The following is a 20,363-nucleotide window of genomic DNA, read 5'->3' on the forward strand; positions in this document are numbered from 1 at the left end:
CTGTCTCAGCTTTTGACATGCCTTCCTCACTAAGGTTAATTATTTCTAGCTTTTGATTTACAGTGAGAGATGTGCAACTCTTCCTTTCACTTGAACACTAAGAGGCCATTGTAGGGTTATTAATTGTAGGGTTAATAATTTCAATGTTGTGTGTCTCAGGGAATAGGGAGGCCCAAGGAGAGGGAGAGAGATGAGGAAATGACCAGTTGGTGAGCAGTGAGAACACATGCAACAGTTATTAAGTTCACCTTGTATGGGCATGGTTCGTGAACTCCAGAACAATTATAATAGCAACATCAAAGCTCACTGATCACAGATTACCATAACAAATATAAAATAACGAAAAAGTTTGAAATATTGCAAGAATTACCAAAATGTGATACAGAGACACACAAAGTGAGCAAATCAGTTGCAAAAATGGTGCCAATAGACTTGCTGGCCACAGAGTTGCAACAAACCTTCAATCTGTAAAAAAAAAAAATGTAATATCTGCAAAGCGTAATACAATAAAGCATAGTAAAATGAGGTGTGCCTATTAACATAGGGTTGGCCAAAAAGTTCGTTCAGGTTTTTCTATAAGATGTTACAGAAAAACCCAAATGAACATTTTGGCCAACCCAATGCTATTGTGGTTGAGCTCAAAGGGTAGTATAAGTGACTTGTGCAAATTATATTAACAATTGAGTCTCCTGCTCCATGTGTGATTTAAAAGAATAGTCAGAAAGTAAACCAGAGCAATGAACCATCACTATTTATTGATTCCCTATCCCAGGAGATGACCCAAGGTAATAGACAGCAGACTCACTCCTGATTGGAAAGTTGGATTGCAAATTACAACGACCACATGATGGGGGACAACTGCTGTGACTGGCAAAGGACCAAGTTGTCTTTATCCAGAGAGGGATAAAGTCCATTTCGAGGCTAGGATTTTCAGGAAATTCATGCATAAGACTTCATTGAACTAAAGCATAATTGATCAATGTAGTAGTTTGCCTGCCTTCCCCGATTGTGCTCTGAGATTTCCTGAGAAATACTGTTAACTCAAGGCTGACATTCAGCTGCCGGTATGGGTAGAAATAAATACATACCAGTTGGCAGTTTAGCTGCAGCACTGAGTCCCTGCTGCTACCCTGTTGCTCAAGTCCTGAGGAGTCCCAAATGGGTGGAAAGAGCATCTGCTGTGAGACCCACCAACTGGCCCTTTGCAATTCCTGAATATGTGCACCCTGGCCAAAATGGGCCTCAAACCTAAAGTGGGTAGTTCGTATCTTATTGATGACAAACAGCATCCATTAGGGAAATGCCTGGTGCCTATCTGGCCTCCCGAGAAGGTGACAAACCCCCACTGGCTAGTGCTTTCCTCCACTGTGATCACATGTGGAAACACAAGCTCTGCAGTTATGGTATCTGTCATTAACTATTTTAGCCATATCCTCTCCACTAACCCCAAGCCCCTTTGCTGCTCTGCCTCTACTGGGTCAGGGAGGAATGCCTAAGTACCTTTCCTATGCTATCCCCGAGAGTGAGAGAGGAACAGGTTGAGTTAAAAAAGTCATCTAAGTTCAACATTTCCAGTCTCAGCCTTCAGTCAATCAAATAAACTTTTGTATTTGGAATAACAGTAAAATACGGGAACATTTTTCCAGACTCCATCCTATTTGCAAGCCTAAATAATTCTTGATGAATACTTTCCACCTGACCTGAATACTGTAAACAGAAAGAAGAAAAAAATTAAGGTAGAAGGCACCTATACCTACGTACCACAAACGCTCACAACTTCCAACATCAATTTTATCCAACTACAAGGCTTGTTACCTCATTACCGGCCCAACTTTAAGAATCAACCGTCATATCTTGCTCAACTCCCAGTAATGAGAGGCAATGTACTCAAGAGTCCTGTTATCCAAGAACCTTTTCATACACCCACCGTGAGCATTTTAAAGTTTTAAAATGGCACTATTATATTTTCTTTATGTAAGATTTCGTTGATCAACATTTTTATCATTAACTCTCATTGGTCAAAACAGAGTCAGCTCCTAATTCAGTTCTAAACTTCTCACGCGAATTCATTTTATTGGGCTGGCCCAAAAGTGAGTTTGGGTTTTTCCGTAAGATGTTATGGAAAAAAACCGAATGAACTTCTGGGCCAACCCAAATAGTTGTGCTTTAGAAATAAATGCCAAATACTTTTAAATAGCAATTTACTAAATGAATAAGCCCCCTTGTTCACTCTATCAAGAAAACAATGGAGGGTAATAAGAAAGAGTATCCTTTCACCCAAGAACTGCTAACTACACAAATAGCAAATCCAAGATCCAATTTCAAAGTGGAAAATGATAAAAAATCAAATGAAAAGTAAAAAAAAAGGCATAATACCTGCTGTAAATCCAGTGTAATTGTCACATAATGGTATTCGATTCCATTCTTAATACTGGGACTCTGCCACCAAGTGTTCTTTCCATCAATAGCATTTGTAATCGGGTGTCTCACTATTGAATCAGCAGCAGCATGTGAAAGAAGAAAAGATCATATGAAGAATTTATAGCTGTTTTTTTTTAAAGTAAAAAGTAAAACTAAGTTAAAACCATCATCATGTGAAGGTCAAACATTAAAGTAACATAAAGAGAGAACAATTCATATCTTTAACAGAATTTGGTTACTGCCGACTTTTTCACAGCGCTCCGCAAGGTAGTGTGAAATGGTTAAAGACTATAAGAGAAGAAGCTGTGCAGCACTCTGGCCATCAACGAAAACGGGCAACTCTAAAGATAACTACAGAAATTAAGTGTGAAGAAATGATACTGAAGTCTAATTGGTGTGTCAGTCATTCAAAGAAGCAAAAACTCTACTGTTTGAGGCAGCTCTAGTATGACATCAACTTTTTGAACAGAAACATACAATCCTGAATTGTGGTTGAAAGGTACTTGAAGATTTGCCCTTCTGACACATACGTTATTACCAGGACTTGGGCAATTCAATATGTATCTGGTTTTAACAGAAAATGCTGTCAAATCCATCCTGTGAGGCTTTTTGCAGTCAGTCCTCAATCTGCCAACTTTCTATTTAAACCACTATTTAAAAATATAATGAAAGATACTCCAAATCTCCCATCCAGCGATGCCTGTCCCCATAATCACTAACTCAGTGGAGGGGTATGGACAATAAAAGCAAGCAAAGAGAGCTTGGCACATGAAACTCCATCCTACTAACTAAACATGGGTCTCCCCTTGTCTTTACTCCAGATACGTGAGAACAGGACGTATTGTGAAAATTAAAAAGGAGATTGGCAATAAAAAACAGGAGGTGTGGACGATCGTTGCCACCTCCCCCCACAGTTCCTTCTTACAATCCTCAAAACTCACACATTCTTCATCTCCTCCCACTTAGTTCCATGCATCTCACAACAGCAACCATAACCTCTGGAGTGCCAAAGCTCTTGTTCCTTTTTGGATGCAGTCATTGGTTCCTATCTGCCATCTGTGCTTCTCATTTCCCAAGTAAAGAGGAACAGAACTTGTTCCTCCTCTGATCCGGCCCAGCTCAGGCACGGGTGAGGACGGCAGGAGGGCAGTTTGCTGGAGATGTTCCTATTTCTATTCCTAGGGCTGCAGTAAGAGTTCTTAACTTCCTAACATCTCACTTGGACGTCAGCCTATTTGCCCACAGAAATGTAAATAAAGTGGAGGTTAGCTCCCCTGCTACTCTGATTAATTATGCTTTGGAGTGTCAGTCGTGAGAACTTTTATAACACTAATTCCTTGGAAAGATGTTTCAAATGAATGGCCTAAGAATACCCCTTTATTAGAACATAATCTTTTTTTGCAAACTGAAGGAATATTTCAAATAATAAACAAGCCATATCACTATGAGGAACAATCATGGACTACTTGCAATCTGTGGACGTAATGTAATCTAGCCAGGTGTTTTAATGATAATGGTGATGACAGAGCAAAGATTTGAACCATGAAGTGCTGGAGTAGGAGCAGCTGGACAGCCTATCTGCACCCACCATTCAGCACTTAACTGACCACGGGCAAGTCACTTAAACTCTGTGTCATTCTTGAAGTGAGGATAACGTAACTCCACTCATAGCACAGGTACCCAGAATCTTAACTCTCAGAAAAAAGTAAAAAAAAAAAAAAATAAATAAATGTATGTGAAAGAGATTTGTGGACTTGATACAGGAGTTCTAGCTCTTTACTTCTCAAAGTAATAGCGTTCAGTAGTAGTGCTCAGCCTACTCTTGCTATCATTTAAAATATCACTTACTTCATAAAATGGAGGATATTTAAAAACAACAAAAGTTTTAAAACAACATAATATTAAAATGAAGGATAATTCTTTGAAAGGTATTCATTTTATCTTCATAAAAAATTTGGAATTTTGTTTTCATTTTCTCATTTTGCCATGGACCAGTAATTGGATGGGAATTCTCAACTCACAGGGTTACCAGAGGAACATTAAAACCATTAATATTCTAGCCGTTATTATGCATATACATAGAATTAATTATACATCTGTTCAAAATATGCAGGATTCTGAATCTTTACTGGGGCCAAATTACATTTAATAAAATTTTTGAAGATAAAAACCAAGCAAAAAGAAGTCCTCAATGCAATAGGAGTCTGATAGTAAACTAAAATCATCTTCAAAATATTTACAAAAACTGAATATTCATTAAATTTGCCTTTTTCAGAGTGTGAACATTTTTATTACATATTAATTTTATTAACATAGTCTGCTATAACCTGTTTAACTGAAAATATAAAGGCTTATATCTTTGATTTACTTATGGTAACATGAGTATATAAGACAGGACAAAAATAATCTATTTTTATTGGTAAATTACTTAATTCAGCTGAACATCTGGATGGGCTCTGTTTTGTACCAAGTCTTATCACATTAGCAGTCCACAGAGATGAGGCACCTTATCTCATTAATGAAAAGTAAAATTGCTGACTAAATTTAATAATTAGCACTAGTTAACTTGTTCTGCTGAAGCTAGGGAAAGTGTTAGGTCTTTATAACATCAGCAAATACAAGAAGCATTAACTAAATATCAAATAAATGTCCTTGGTGGTATGAGTGGGTGCTGAAATTGGCACATTAGGAATCAGAACCATAAATGAAATATTACTGGCACTGCTTCTGAAGAAAAATAAATATCACAGCAAACATTCCTTAAACATCCTCCTGAATCTTCTTCACAGATTGTGGGTTTAAAATGTGATAGAAAAACACACACACAACCACATTTCCAAATCATACTTGTGGCTCATAAGGTAGCTGTGAGAGGAGCTATCTAATTGGAAATTTTGATATCTGTCACCTCAGGTCAAATTGATATGAGAATTAGTCATGAAAAGGAAGACTGGGAGATGAATCAACAATTAACCATAATCCCCATTATGAAACTTGAATCATAATTAGTGTGAAAATACTGATTAATTTTTGGCATACTTGCCTTATTTAAAAAGAGATAGAAACTTATAACATCCTCAACAGGGATAGTGACTCAAGTCAATCCAAAGGCTAACTGCATCTGAAAATTGGCGAGGGAATCACTGATGAAGTAAATCTTTCAAACTGCTATTTTAATTGGAAAGCACAATCTATTAACAGTCAGGAGGTGCAAATTTCCTTTTCTTTGTATAGTACTTAAGTACCAACCTTCCAGATTAATTCTAGCTGTTCAGTGAATCTGTGGAATTTTGTCATCTGTTGCTTCAACTTTTACTAAAATATATCCATGTGGATTATTGCTAGATTTTTTATTCTTGTGGGGTATTATTCTTTCTAAATTTCTGGTTCCAAAACAGGATTTTGAAATGTAATGAAGCTGGCAATTTGAAATTAAATTAATCAAAGTAAATGTAGGCTGTGATAAGTTTTAAAAACTTACCACAACTAAATAAAATGGGAAATACAAAACATACCTCATATGTGTCTTGCTTTACTAAAACAGTTTATTCACTTTTTTGTCCCAAAGTGAAAATATGGGGTGGGATTGCCTAAATACAGATGTCTCCCACTGAAAGACACTGAATATTGAACTCTGAAGAAGGGAGTGACAGTCACTCGTAGACTTAATTTGGTGAATACATCTCACTGATTTTGCTACCAAGAGTGTCCACTCAATTATTTTCTACCTGAATCACTGCACCTTCCTTCCATCCTGTCTATTTATACATTTCCAGCTTTTTCTCCTTTCCTGGAATGCTTTTCCTTCTTATCTCGGGTAATTCAGGTTTTTAGAGCCCTTCGTGGAACTTTCTCTTGCTACTTCATTTCCCACTGATGTTTTCCTTCTTAGAAATTCTACATCATTGATAACATGTACCCTAAGGTATAGCCCTGAGTTTACTGCTTAGAATATCTGTTTAATTGTCTTCTATATCCAATTTTATGCATATGTATATATAGATAACCATACATATATACACACGCACACAAACACGCATATATACAATTTTCGTACTTTCTCTAACTCTCCTTCTCTGCCCAGCCCGTCCTAAACACACATATACACACTCCCAACCACCCCCATCATTCCCTCCCAGCCATTCCATGCCTCCAGGCTTTCTCACATTCTCTGTGAAATCATCAAGGTCACCAATTCTTGCAACAATGTCAATTTCTCCCTATCAGGCTTCATCTTCTTCTCTAACTAACCTAAAGCTCATAGTCCATCAATTCATTTATTTTTTAATTCACTTTATTTTCATTTATTTACCTCAATTTTCTTGCTTTTGATGTTTCCCCAGGGCTCTGACCTAGGTCTTTCGCCCTAAACGTTTTGTACAAGAACAGCAAACAGATAGGATGTGTTCCAATATTCCCGACTCCTACACCCATAACAATCTACACCATAGAAAACAACCAGAGTCACTTAACAGGCAAGGAAGGTTTCTGATGCTTGCCATCTTTGGTTTCTCAACTTTTTGTTTAACATTCTGTGATATACAAGACCAGCAATTGTATTCATAAAAGTCCCAGTTCTCCAAACATATTCACGTTTTCAGTATCTCTCTAATAGAGAAGGGACTATGCATTCTTCCCTTTAACCAGCTCCAAGAAAGAATGCACAGTGCCTCCCGACTTTCTTTTGGGATTAAAAAATATAAATTGTGAGAGAAAGCTTTCTTCGTTTTATGAGCATTATAACTTTTTTTTAAAAGAGAAGAAAAACTAAGTAAATTTTAAAATAGTATAATTGTGAAACTTTATTATAAAGCACCTCATTGACATTATTCACTTTATTAATCTCCCCAATATTTGATGATTTCCCAATGTATCAATATATCTATAAATCAACCCCCATCTCTAGAATTATCTCACACCATTCTCCCCTTCTCCATATAAATTCTTTACTCATTAAACCTAATTACTTATAGTTCTCTGAATAGATCATGCTATTCCATGCCTTCAAGATTTATGTACTTTTTAATATATATAATACTTTTCCCCTTTTCATCTTACTAACCCTTATTTTCTCAGTACATGGTCACTTTCTCCCAGGAACCTCTAGATGTTCCCTTAGCACTCAATTTAGTTTTGTTTCCCCTATTCCCCCCTCCAAGTCCTTTAAGTCAAGGACTATGTATGATTCAACACTCTGCTCCAGTAGAATGCATTTCTAGTAGCTGGTGTTCAAATGCTTGCTGAATAAACACATGAATGAGTCTGAGATATCAGTGTGGTTCCTAGAGGCCACCCAAGAGGGCTTTGTGTGACACCTCTCCTTGAAACGCTCTTCTTGTGGTGTTTAAGGACCGTATAGTCTGATTCCAGCCCCGTACCAGACTCATCCCTACCCTCTGCCCTCTGACACCTTCAGTTGCAGCCGTTCCTAACTACCTGTTAGTTCCCTGAGCAAGTACTGATTTCTGCCTTACTCTGAAGCCTCTTCCCGGCATTCCTTCTCTTCCCTCTGTCTCCCCTTTGCCTGCTCAGCTCATATTTGTCCTTGGGTCTCAGTTTAGATGTCACTTCTGGCAAGCCTTCATCTACACCAGGACTAAATCTGTAACCCTCCCCTTTCTCCCTAAAGCCCCTATGCTCATTCTTTCCTTGGTACCTACCACATTACACAGCAATAATCTGCTTTCTGCCACTTCTTCAACTGAGCCAGAGTCCACATCTTATTCCTGTTGGATCCCCAGCAAAGTACCTGGCATATAAGTGACCACTGAATGACTAAAACATGAATTAATAACCACATCTTCAGATAATCTTCTGCAAGTGATAAACTTAAGGACTGCCACAAGTCTTCAGCTAGAAAACTCTCCTCAAGCACCACACCCACTACACATAAGGAATTCCAATAATGTTTGTTAAGTGACAGAGAGGGGCTGTAAGGTTCACAGTGGAAGTAAAGTTCTAGAAATTTGGGGGACCACAAATCCTTTGACTTTAATGCACTTTGACCTCAAAATCCTCAATTACAGCTCCTACCCAGTGCCACACAAATTCATCCTAAAATACGTACGGTGTGGATTGCTGCTGTTTTGATGGCAGATCCGACACTGAGGGTTCCTCACGGGCTGCCCAGGCACGTGCTCTACCAATTTGCAATACATTTCAGGTCCTTTTTCTCCACATGTTGCATTTGTGGTGATGAGAGCACTGGAAGCAAGATTCAGGACAGCAGGGAATAAACCTAAAAAAGATGAACAAATGAAGGTGTGTGGGATGATTTTGCTGCATTTTAAAATGAAATTAAGATAGGATGTTTTCCAGAGCATTAAATTAAATGAAAATGGAATAATCAGTTATAATTAAATATCTGACTTAAATAAGTACACTACGTAAGTAGCATGTGTTATCAAGCGAACCTTTTTTTTTCTTTCTGGGTCTTAAATATGAATTCTAAAACTATCTTCTTAATTTTTAACCTCTAATACATAATTAGAAAATCCTGTCTCTAAAACATACTTTTAAAAAAGTCTTCTGTTATCTTCATGTTATTGACACAAGTCTTACTGAAACTTCCATTCTGCATTTCAGCCATTTTGTGAAATTTGTCAGGTTACAAATTTTAAAATAATTCAATCATCCCCAGAACATTACCTCTCTACCTTTAGACACTGTATTCTCTAGGTTGGTAAATGATTTATTATTAAATAAATAAGGTTTCTCTTCTGTCATTCATCATTATTTTGCATTTAGCTATACAATTATTATTTCATAAAATACATGTTGAGCCAACCCAATCCAAAAATGGGCAGAAGACCTAAATAGACATTTCTCCAAAGAAGATATACAGATTGCCAACAAACATATGAAAGAATGCTCAACATCATTAATCATTAGAGAAATGCAAATCAAAACTACAATGAGATATCATCTCACACCAGTCAGAATGGCCATCATCAAAAAATCTAGAAACAATAAATGCTGGAGAGGGTGTGGAGAGAAGGGAACACTCTTGCACTGTTGGTGGGAATGTAAATTGATACAGCCACTATGGAGAACAGTATGGAGGTTCCTTAAAAATAGAACTACCATATGACCCAGCAATCCCACTACTGGGCATGTACCCTGAGAAAACCATAATTCAAAAAGAGTCATGTACCACAATGTTCATTGCAGCTCTATTTACAATAGCCAGGACATGGAAGCAACCTAAGTGTCCAACAACAGATGAATGGATAAAGAAGATGTGGCACATATATACAATGGAATATTACTCAGCCATAAAAAGAAACGAAATTGAGTTATTTGTAGTGAGGTGGATGGACCTAGAGTCTGTCATACAGAGTGAAGTAAGTCAGAAAGAGAAAAACAAATACTGTATGCTAACACATATATATGGAATCTAAGAAAAAAAAAAGGGTCACGAAGAACCTAGGGGCAAGACAGGAATAAAGACGCAGACCTACTAGAGAATGGACTTGAGGATATGGGGAGGGGGAAGGGTAAGCTGGGACAAAGTGAGAGAGTGGCATGAACACGTATACACTACCAAATGTAAAATAGATGGCTAGTGAGAAGCAGCCGCATAGCACAGGGAGATCAGTTGGGTGCTTTGTGACCACCTAGAGGGGTGGGAAAGGGAGGGCAGGAGGGAGGGAGACACAAGAGGGAAGAGATATGGGGACATATGTGTATGTATAACTGATTCATCTTGTTACAAAGCAGAAGCTAACACACCATTGTAAAGCAATTATACTCCAATAAAGATGATTAAAAAAAAAAAAACATGTTGAGCACATACTATGCCAGATACCATAAAAGGTTTGGGGGTTTGGGAATGAAAATACTATTAAGATGGGCTTATTGTGGGAAGTGATCCTGATCTGAATCTTGGAGGAGAAATAGAAATGTTTTTGATATAGAAAATGAAGAAGAAAAAAACAAACATACCAGGCAGAGGGAATATTATATGAGTATGGACTTTATTCTGAAAGCTTATATGGATGCTGAGTGACTGACAAGAGGACTGAATTTGTAACTGTTCTAACCTGTTAGATTATGTGATCATATATAGATGCAGATATGGATGTAGATATAGATATAGTATAGCTACCTACAGATTATACACAGAGTATACACAATGGTTCACATGTATATCAACCCAAACCATTACCTGTTTGTCATTGTCAGTAATTTTAGTGGGATTTTCTTCTAGGTCTTTAAAATTATAATTTATAGTATTAAAAAAGTAGGTAGTAGGTAGGAAGAAATATGCTGAGAATCCTGTTCTTAAGAGGTCAAGACACCTTGCTGGCCAGCAGGATGAAGTTAGATAGTTAAGCCCCTTCTAGCTTCTTCAAACAAAAGCCAATTTACTTACACAAAAGCCTTCTCGGGCAGGAGCCAATATCTCTAAAACTGCCCCAGGACATTGTCAGTTTTACTCTGTGATCTTTGTCTCCCTCACCTCTGCCTAGTCTTGACCTTGACCCTGACTTTGGGTTCTGTTTTGTAGGTATGGGTGAGACTCCCCATGCCCTGCTTTGGTACAGCCCTGTGAGACCTAATTGGAGCTGGGTAGGCCTGGACTTTCTCAGATCTGAGGAATCATGGGAGGGAGCCGAGATGGGAGGATGGCTGGTGAAAATTATTTTCCTCCGTGTCGTATGTTCCAAAATATAGAATTGGATTACATCCCAAATTACCCACAGCATTAAATGAATAAAATGTGAGCAAAATGACATGGTTATAAAAGAATTATGGGTATAGAAGTAACATTAAGAAGCTATTTCATGTTCATTAATATGATTTAATCACCAGTAACCCCATTATGTAGATTTTATTAGTCCCATTTTACAAGTGAAGAAAATGCAGCTCAGAGAAGACAAACAATACGCACAAAGTTATGAATTACCAAGATCGATAACTAAGATCTGAACTCAGCTCTTTAACTCAGAAGGCTAATTCTCATCAGGGCATGAAGAAAAACCTGGTCCTTGGCAGAGCTTATCAATTTACATACTTAATAAAAGAAATAACTTACCCAGTCACCACCCCTTTGTTGTTTCATAGAGTTTTCCAATCATAAACTAAAGATGTTAATATAATTTACATTTATTTTCTTCCAGTTCTTTCCATTGATTTGTTTCTGTTACATTTATTGATCATGTGCTCAAAATTAACCTTTTCATAATTTAATTGCCTTGCTTTGTGATCAGGGAACAGGTGCCTTCTGAAATTTTATTAGCAATTTTGTTGTTTATTTTAAAAAATCAGTAAAGTGTATTGGTCAGGGAAGTTCCCCAAGTAGTTTCTTACGACCAATTTGAAGAGTCATTCAATATCTGAGCTTCTACTGAATTTTCAGCAGGTTGTATTATATAGATTGCAGCCCAGCCCATTTTCCTTATAAGTTAAATCTATTAGACTGTACCTATTTATTCCCATTCAAAAGCAGCAGAGCAATATTTATTGCTATATTCAATATGGGTTACTTGGTTAAGATTATATAAACATTGCAAGTGTAAATGAACTACAAATAGATGGTGAACCTTTATAGAGTACTGACTTACAACCTCTTAATTAAATTCTTAATTTGAGGTCATGTAATGTTAATGACATAAAAGCCAGTCATCGTTACCAATACAATTATGTCTGACATTTTTTTTTCTGAATAGTATCTAGACTAAGTAAATTTAGTTGGATTTGTGGCTTAAAGAACAAAGTCTAAACAAAAAACAAATAATATTTATTCTCCCTATACTATATATTTTATTGGAGATTAGAATATGTATACTATATAGAGAATAATATAATAAATTCTTTTCTATAATATATACATTTAGTAAATAGTCTAGAAAAATTTACATCATGGGAAAAATAGAAATTTTGCTACAATATGGCAAACATTTAAAAATTCACCAAATTGTCACTGTTTTTATTTGAATGTTTTTAGACTATATTTGCTTACTCAAATACTGTGCTCTAGTCATACAATTTTGCATGATTTTGATGATCTGCCTTAAAACTCCACATTTTGGTTTCGAATGGCAGAAGCATCTACAAAACCTGCATATGGAGGTTCTACTTTCAATAATTGTGAAGTAGCTCCTATTAAATTAAATCACTCACAGATAACAGCTATGAATTCTAAATAAAATATATTTTTAAAAATCTCAAATACTTGAAGACATTGAAGAACAACTCAAAACAGTTAAACCAGGAGGATGTGTATTCTTAGAAGGAAGATAATGGATGTGTCTCAGACTGCCCATGCAAGGTGGCTAAAACTCAAGTAGAAACCCACAATTTCACTGTCTTTTTTTTTTTTTTTTTTACTTTACTGTCTTGAAGAATCAGAAAACAGAACCAAGAACAATCACAGCTGCTGTAAAGTGAGGAAGAAATACTGGAAAAAAGAAAGCCACAGACAGGGAACCTCAAAATATGTGTATAAATTCTTCCCAAATCTCTCATCAATAACAGATATGCATATGCCCTAGGCAGACTCCAAGTACCCCCGATTGGACTAAAAGAACAGAACAGTGATCATAGTTGCTGCATTCCATAGGAAAGACAAGAGTGTTTCAGTCCAGATAAGTTAACCAGTATAACACAAAACTATAAGATCGATAACTATTCTTCAGAACATATCAGAATCCTAAGTTTTCTACCATGGATTGTTCACAACATCCAGAATGCAATTTTACAAAAAAATATTAGATAGACTTACAAGGAAACAATAAAATGCCACCAGTACTTAGAAGAAAAGCAGTGAATGGAGACAAACACCGATATCAACCAGATGTTGGAATTAGTACACAAATAATTTTAAGCAGCTTTCATAACTATGATGAAAGACACACACACAAAAATGCTTATATTAAAAAATAGAGAATAGAAACTACAAAAAATATGAAATATACATTCTGGAACTGAAAAATGCAATATCTAGAATAAAAAATATTACATGAGATCAGTAAAAAAAAAATTGGACGACTTCCCTGGTGGCGCAGTGGTTAAGAATCCACCTGCCAATGCAAGGGAAACGGGTTCGTCCCCTGGTCCGGGAAGATTCCACATGCCGTGGAGGAGCTAAGCCCATGCGCCACAACTACTGAGCCTGCGCTCTAGAGCCTGCGAGCCACAACTACTGAGCCCGCGAGCCACAACTACTGAGCCCGCGAGCCACAACTACTGAGCCTGCATGCCACAACTACTGAAGCCCACGTACCTAGAGCCCGTGCTCTGCAACAAGAGAAGCCAGCACAATGAGAAGCCCACGCACCACAACAAAGAGTAGCCCCCCGCTCGCCGTAACTAGAGAAATCCCGCGTGCAGCAACGAAGACCCAAAGCAGCCAAAAAGAAAAAAAAAGAAATATATATAAGTATATATCTGTGTGTATAACCATACATACACATATATGCACATACACATATATGTACATATATGTATATATAATTCATGTCATTCTTTGGCTTTTATAAATTATCAATACCAGTAACAATAGAATTTAATTTGACATTTGTCAAATCAAATGTGGAAAAACTGGTTAGATACTACAAAGGGAAACTGTTTTCAATCTTGTTCAGAATCAGAAGAACGGAGAGAAAGAAAACCCTGAATTAGCAAAACAGCTGAATGTCTTTCCAAGACACCTGCTGGCCAGCAAACAGCAGGTGAATTTATTTTCCTGTACAGCTTTCCAGCTCTTCCAGCTTTTATTTTATAAAAATGAAGAACTTTGACACAGCATCATATTTAATACATGTTTTTCTTTTGAATAACTACAAGTGAGTCACAGAGAAATGCATTTTACATATCAGTAAGTGATCTACTGTGTGGCACACTTCAGACTCGTTCCTTAGGATTTAGGCAATGTTTCTCTAGGTGAAGAGCCAGCGGGTTGTTATCCAGTAGGAAAAACAAGACTATTTCGAATTTGAGCTTTACAAATGAGGAAAATAACTCCCAGAACCTAAATGGCACAGCTGATTTTCAAATACAATTACTGTAATCCCAAATAAATTAGAATTAATTTTATCATTAAAGATCCACCCTGCCTCACTCCTCTTCCTGCTCTAAATGAAAATCCTTCTCACCTCCTACATCATTCCTGAGTTCTGTGTCATCTAGTTCTCCTTTTCCCTTCTACATGCACACCCACAGGCCAACTTCCATCGTAGTTTTACAAGTCCTATAATTTATTACCAAATTTTCCTTTTTAAGAAAGCACTCCTTCAACCTGCTTATTGTAATTGAAGCTTTGATTTCCTCTGACAATGACACTTCATAGATTTCCCCAGTGGATCCCTAGAAGCACTGGGAAAGGAAAAATAGCCTCCTTCTGGCTTCTAAATGCTACTTACAAATCAGTTCCTCTCGTTGGCACTCATAACTTCTTAAAAATTCCAAGTCACCCAACCTTTCTAAGTGCTCACCTCCGTTGACTGACTTCATGAAGACCATCTAAAAAATATTGGTAACTGATTCACAGTAATCTTCATCCCCCAAATCTCTGTCATTCTTACTAAATAGGTGAACATAAACCAGCATTAATAAAATGTTACTCCACAGAAACCAGAAAATGTTAAAAAAAAAAGGTACTTTAAGGACAAATATGTCTTACTTCTAATCTTAATTCTAAGATCTCTGCTTCCAATTAGTTGTTTTGTCTGCAGCTTAATGTTATCTATCTATCCATCTATCTATCTATCCTTTCAGGTAAACGTATCCTATCTGATCTTACATCTAATGCAACAGCACCCATACTAGTCTTCCTTCATGACTCCACTTCCATTCATCTTCCAAACTGCTGGAGAAATTACCTTCCTAAAAATTAAGTCTGATCATATCACTTTGTTGTTTAAAACCTCTGTGAGTTGTCTGTTGCCTATAACATAGCAGCCAAATTTCTTGGTAATCTGAACATTTATAATCAGGCCCCTGTCTACCTCTCTAAACTCATCTGTTTCCATCCTCTTTCATGCCTTCCTACACATCCAGAGTACTAACATCTTACTGTTTACAAATATATCAGGTGCTTTGAAAATTCTTTGTCATGACATTATCTTGTCCATAGAACATTTTCCTTTTTTTGCTTACATGGTCATCTACTCATCTTTCATGACCCAGCTCAAATATCCACATCTCTGTAAAAATGTTTCCTCGACTTTGCAACACAGAATTGGTTATTACCTTCTTGGTGTCTACATAGTACTTAGTTTATATTTTATTATAACCCTTATCACACTGAAACTTTCATATCTTTTACAGTGGATCTCCAGTCTATAACATTATTGAGTACGGGGATAATACTAGCTAGCCTATAATAGCACTCAAATTTAAATTTATTGAATGAGAATAAATTCATGAACTTTGTTATACAGCAGAAACTAACACACCATTGCAAAGCAATTATACCCCAATAAAGATGTTAAAAAAATTTTTTTTTAATTATGTTTCACGATGAAAGTTTCCTTCTAGCTTATTTTATTTGTTTGTTTCCATCGTGCTCTTTATCTTAATTATATTTAACTGTGTGACGTTTGGTGAACCACCACTTTAAAATGACAGTGATATAACTCATATCTTAAAAGAAAATCTTCCTAATGTATTTGGCAAAAAGAATTCCTAAATATATTTTCTTGTTTTCATCAGTTAAAATATTAAACTAAATGAATATTGTCGAGTAGCTGTCTTCACTACCTGTGCCTAGCATACTATAATACTTTTTCATTAACATTCAGAGATATTGATAGACATGTTAAATATCAGTATATGTATTTTAATTTCTCAAATAATGTTTCTTGTTAACATCTACAGTCCAACTCACAAAGACCATCGTTAACATAATTGATAACAGACAGTACTTGGAGACTTGCTATGGGAAAGTCATCCAGTCAATGAATTCTCTCCAATATATTCAATTTTTTAATAACTTTTTAAAATCATCACATATTTTTTACAGTAATATAATACACATTTCTCCCCCCGCCTCCTTCTGTCATCCTAGTCTTGATACACAATATTTCTCTTGCTCGCTTATGCCAAGCATCTCTCCCCTCTCAAACGAATAAGAGGAAACTGTCTGTTTGAATGTCTCTGACTTTCCATTTCAGTCTGTAGGTCTGTGGAGCATTTTTAAAAATTCTCATGCAGGCAAACAGAGCTGTTTGCAAGTAATTCAGCATTTGAAAGACAAAAGAGAACATGCCAATTTAAAATGTTCTAAGACGTGTCAAGGAAGAAAAGGAGATACTTGTCTGAAATCCTGAGCTATGTGGGTGTGTAGGAACACACTGGTATAAAACAAAAATGGGACAAAACAACATGTTGCCGAAGAGAATGATTTCCAGCTGTGCACTGCAGGAAGTAAGTTAATACTCCTAATCCATGATGCAGATGAAGAGTTTTACAGAACTAGAAAATCAGTCCAATGTGAACTACTAGCCATCCAGACACAAACATGTTTGTAAGCTGGAAAAAAATAATGCTGAATCCAGTTGTTCAGAAGAAAAACAAAAGGAGGGCATGTATTCTCATCTTAACAGGCCTTTCCAATATGTCTTGTACTGTTGCTCAGTTCTCCTCTTTTCAGCTTCCAAAATAAAAGGATATTTTTGGAGGCTTAAGGGTTGGTTTGGTCTCCTTTCTTCTTTTCTAATCAGAAAAAGTAGTACAATTTCTACTTAGTACATGTTAAAAATTGTTTAGTTTGTTTATTCTAAACAAAGATGAACATTTAAGTATTTTTATTATCATCAGACACAAAATAAACCAGATGCAAACACACATATTCCAAAGGGTCTTAAGCAAGTTTTGCTTATGGAATATCAACTCTATGTAGAGATATTCTGACTAAAATAAGGATTACAAGGGCCATAATAAACTCAAATGCCATCTTAGCCACTTGACCCAACCAAGCGCTATAGGATTTTATTAAATTTCTGACAAAGCATATTATTAATCTTATCAAGACAGGATTACATCATGGATTTTCAATAACCTAAAATGATATATATAAGAAAATAACTGTCATTATGACATGGATTTCTGGTAAGAACACTAACAGATACACCAGAAAGGACATGACAATACGTCCCTATGACAGTGACTCAAAATAAGGCATTTGTACTCAAAGTTCCTCAAACTCCTCAAAATATATATATTTTAAACCAACTCTCTAACTACCGTATGCTCATTAAATTGAACTTGACCCACTATATCTGATCAATAAAGACTTCTTGAGATGGATAAATAAATAAATAAAATTCAGCAAAATATCATCTCTAGGGCTAGATTGAATAGATTCTTTTTCAAACTTCAAATTTATATCCCCAAAATACAGATCCCCACTACTCTCACTTCCATTATTTGTTGAGGACCTGGTGGACATTGCCCTGGTCACAAAATCTCCATTCCTTTCAATTTGCGTGGAAATCTCACCCACTATCCATTTAAAATTAGTATCTACAAACTGCTTTGTTTTTATTTTAATTTTTTTAATGTTCCATTTGTAGAACAATCGTGAATCATCCTAGAAGTTTTCAAAATCATATGATAAAAAATAATTATTATAGCTGGGGCACTTACTTAGAATATTCTAACATAAGGGTACCCAAAATATTCATTGAGGGGGTGGCAGTTAGGGAGAAATAGACTGTTTCCCAGCTTCCTCCAATCTCACTTCATCCATATCAGCAGAGCATATGTTCAGTATCTGCTCTCTTCTCTCCTGCCTGGCTTCCAAAACCAAGCCTATAAACTAGATGTCTCTTTGGCAGGTCTGTCTGCAAACTCAAAATGAGAAGTAAAAAAGGCAAAGGAGAGGAAATGTGAAACAATTTTAAGTCACTGAAAACGAAATTTAGAGCCTTAAATTGGCAATTACCCCACAACAGAGGTGTTTGTAATATAGAAAACAAAACAAAAACTTTGTGCCTGTGTCTGCTGTTGACAATCCAAAGTACAAAAATATAAGAAAGCTCTAAATTAATTGCTCTGCAAAGAGCATGAGCTTATATTTACGGCCCTCAAACAAAACTATCAGAAGGGACTCAAGTAAGCTTTGGTGCATATAATGGCAGCAGGAAAGACGCTGTTCCCCATGGGTCCTGCTCTTTAAGGACTGCTAGACAATTCCTTATTTCTAATGATGAAACAGATATTTTTTAAAACAAAACCAAAAACGCTGCTATCCTACATTGTGCTTCCTCTGGCTTAAAAGATCTAGACAAAAGGAAAAAGAAAAGTTACATTCATTTACTATGATCTTTTTCATTTGTTTTTATCAGTAAGTATTAGACTTCCTCAGGGCTTGATCCTAGATCCTTTTCTTATTTCATTCGCATCCCCAAATAATCTCTAAATAATCCCCAAATAATCTCCAAATAATCCGCAATAATCTCGTCTACTTCTAAACCATTTACATACCATCTGCGTAGTCAATGTGGAGTTACATCTCCAGGCCAGATATTTTTTCTGAAGCTCCTGGTTTAATTATCCAAATACCATACTACATCCACTTAGATGTCTCACCAGCATCTCAACCTTAATCTACACAAAGCAGAGCTTGTGATTTCCAGTGCTCAGGCACCACCACCGTCCCCACACAACCGCCCTGAATTAGCTACTCCTGAGTTATTTCTAGCTCAACACATTTTATTTTACCCACCCAGTGTCTCATACAGAAAGCGAGGAGTCATTGTTGATGCATTCCATCACCAAAAACTATTCTAAGTCCAAAATTAATTTCAGATCCATACGCTTCTCCCCAGTGCCAAGGTCGAGTCACAGGCATTTTTAGCATCTGGATTTTTGCAACAGCTTCTTAAATGGACTTCTGACTACCCTTTGCCTTTCTTCAATCCATTTTTAACAAAATGGATTTTCTTAAGATGCAAATCTGATCAAGTCACTCTTAACATCTTTCAAGGGAGTATAAGTGCACCTAGGTTAAAATTTTAAATTATTATCCTATTTTATATAATATTCTCTCATCACATTCAAAGAATACTACCTTTAGTTAGTTTCTAGAACAAGGCTCTGTTTTTTCTTTCCTCAGGATTTTGCCTAGAAATCCCTGCCTCTTAACTTTCCTCCACTCTTTATACCTTCCTTTCTTTCACAAATCTTTTTTCCTTATACCTTAATTCCTCTGAGATCTTTCCTAACCCTTTCTAAACAATCCCCCATTTTAATCCCTAAATATGCCATACTTTGCCCATGTGTAATTTTATTTAATGATTACTTACCCAAGGTCTATCTCCCATACTGGAACAGAAACTCCATGAAGGAAGAAACCATGTTTATTTTATTTACTTTGTTCCACTGTATTCTCAGGGCCTAGCGAGGGCTGGACACACAAAGGTGCTCAAAAATATTCTCTAAGGAGAAATTAATCTTAGAACTTAGGGTATAATTGTATGCCTAGTCTGAAGAAGTGGAAAACTTCCTTTTGTCAAAATATAAAAGAATAAAACATGAAAAAAGCAAAACAAAACAAACACACACAAAAAGACCCCACTGATACATCTCTTTCATTGTTTTAGTGACTTGACAACACAGACAATGTTAGTCTCCAGGGCTAAAACCATTATTTCCTTAAAGTTTATTGTGTTAATTGTCTTCTTAAACCCAAGTCCCTAAGCTCTGGGTAGTTTCTTAACTTCTATCTTAGAAAATAAAACTGTCTTTTGTGTTTTATGTGAGCAACTTTGAATTCTCTCTGGGATTAGATTGGTTTGGTTGATAAATCAGAAGTTAGGTTTATTGATTGATGTATTTCCCCACACCCTGGTCTATGTCCATCCTCATCCCAAAGCCCCTCTACAAAAAAAAAATTTTGGAAGATATAAATATATAAATGTATGGTTCTAATAAATACAATGTTAAAGTTATGCTCGTCACTGGAACTTTATATTGTATTATCCCTTTCAAATTGT

General features: G+C 36.2%; 1 protein-coding gene across 1 annotated transcript in view; it reads right to left on the reverse strand.

The window, feature by feature from the left end:
- Positions 1-9,010, reverse strand: part of LAMA2 (laminin subunit alpha 2) — a 450,165-nt gene extending 441,155 nt beyond the window's left edge. Inside the window, exons 1-3 of the mRNA XM_065888629.1 lie at positions 8,935-9,010; positions 8,489-8,659; positions 2,377-2,489 (exon numbers count right to left, since the gene is read on the reverse strand). Coding sequence (XP_065744701.1) covers positions 2,377-2,489; positions 8,489-8,659; positions 8,935-9,010 — 360 coding nt within the window. The remainder of the gene's footprint in view (positions 1-2,376; positions 2,490-8,488; positions 8,660-8,934) is intronic.
- Positions 9,011-20,363: the final 11,353 nt, after the last annotated feature.

This window comes from Phocoena phocoena, chromosome 12 (genome assembly GCF_963924675.1).
Source record: "Phocoena phocoena chromosome 12, mPhoPho1.1, whole genome shotgun sequence".
Taxonomy (NCBI): Eukaryota; Metazoa; Chordata; class Mammalia; order Artiodactyla; family Phocoenidae; genus Phocoena; species Phocoena phocoena.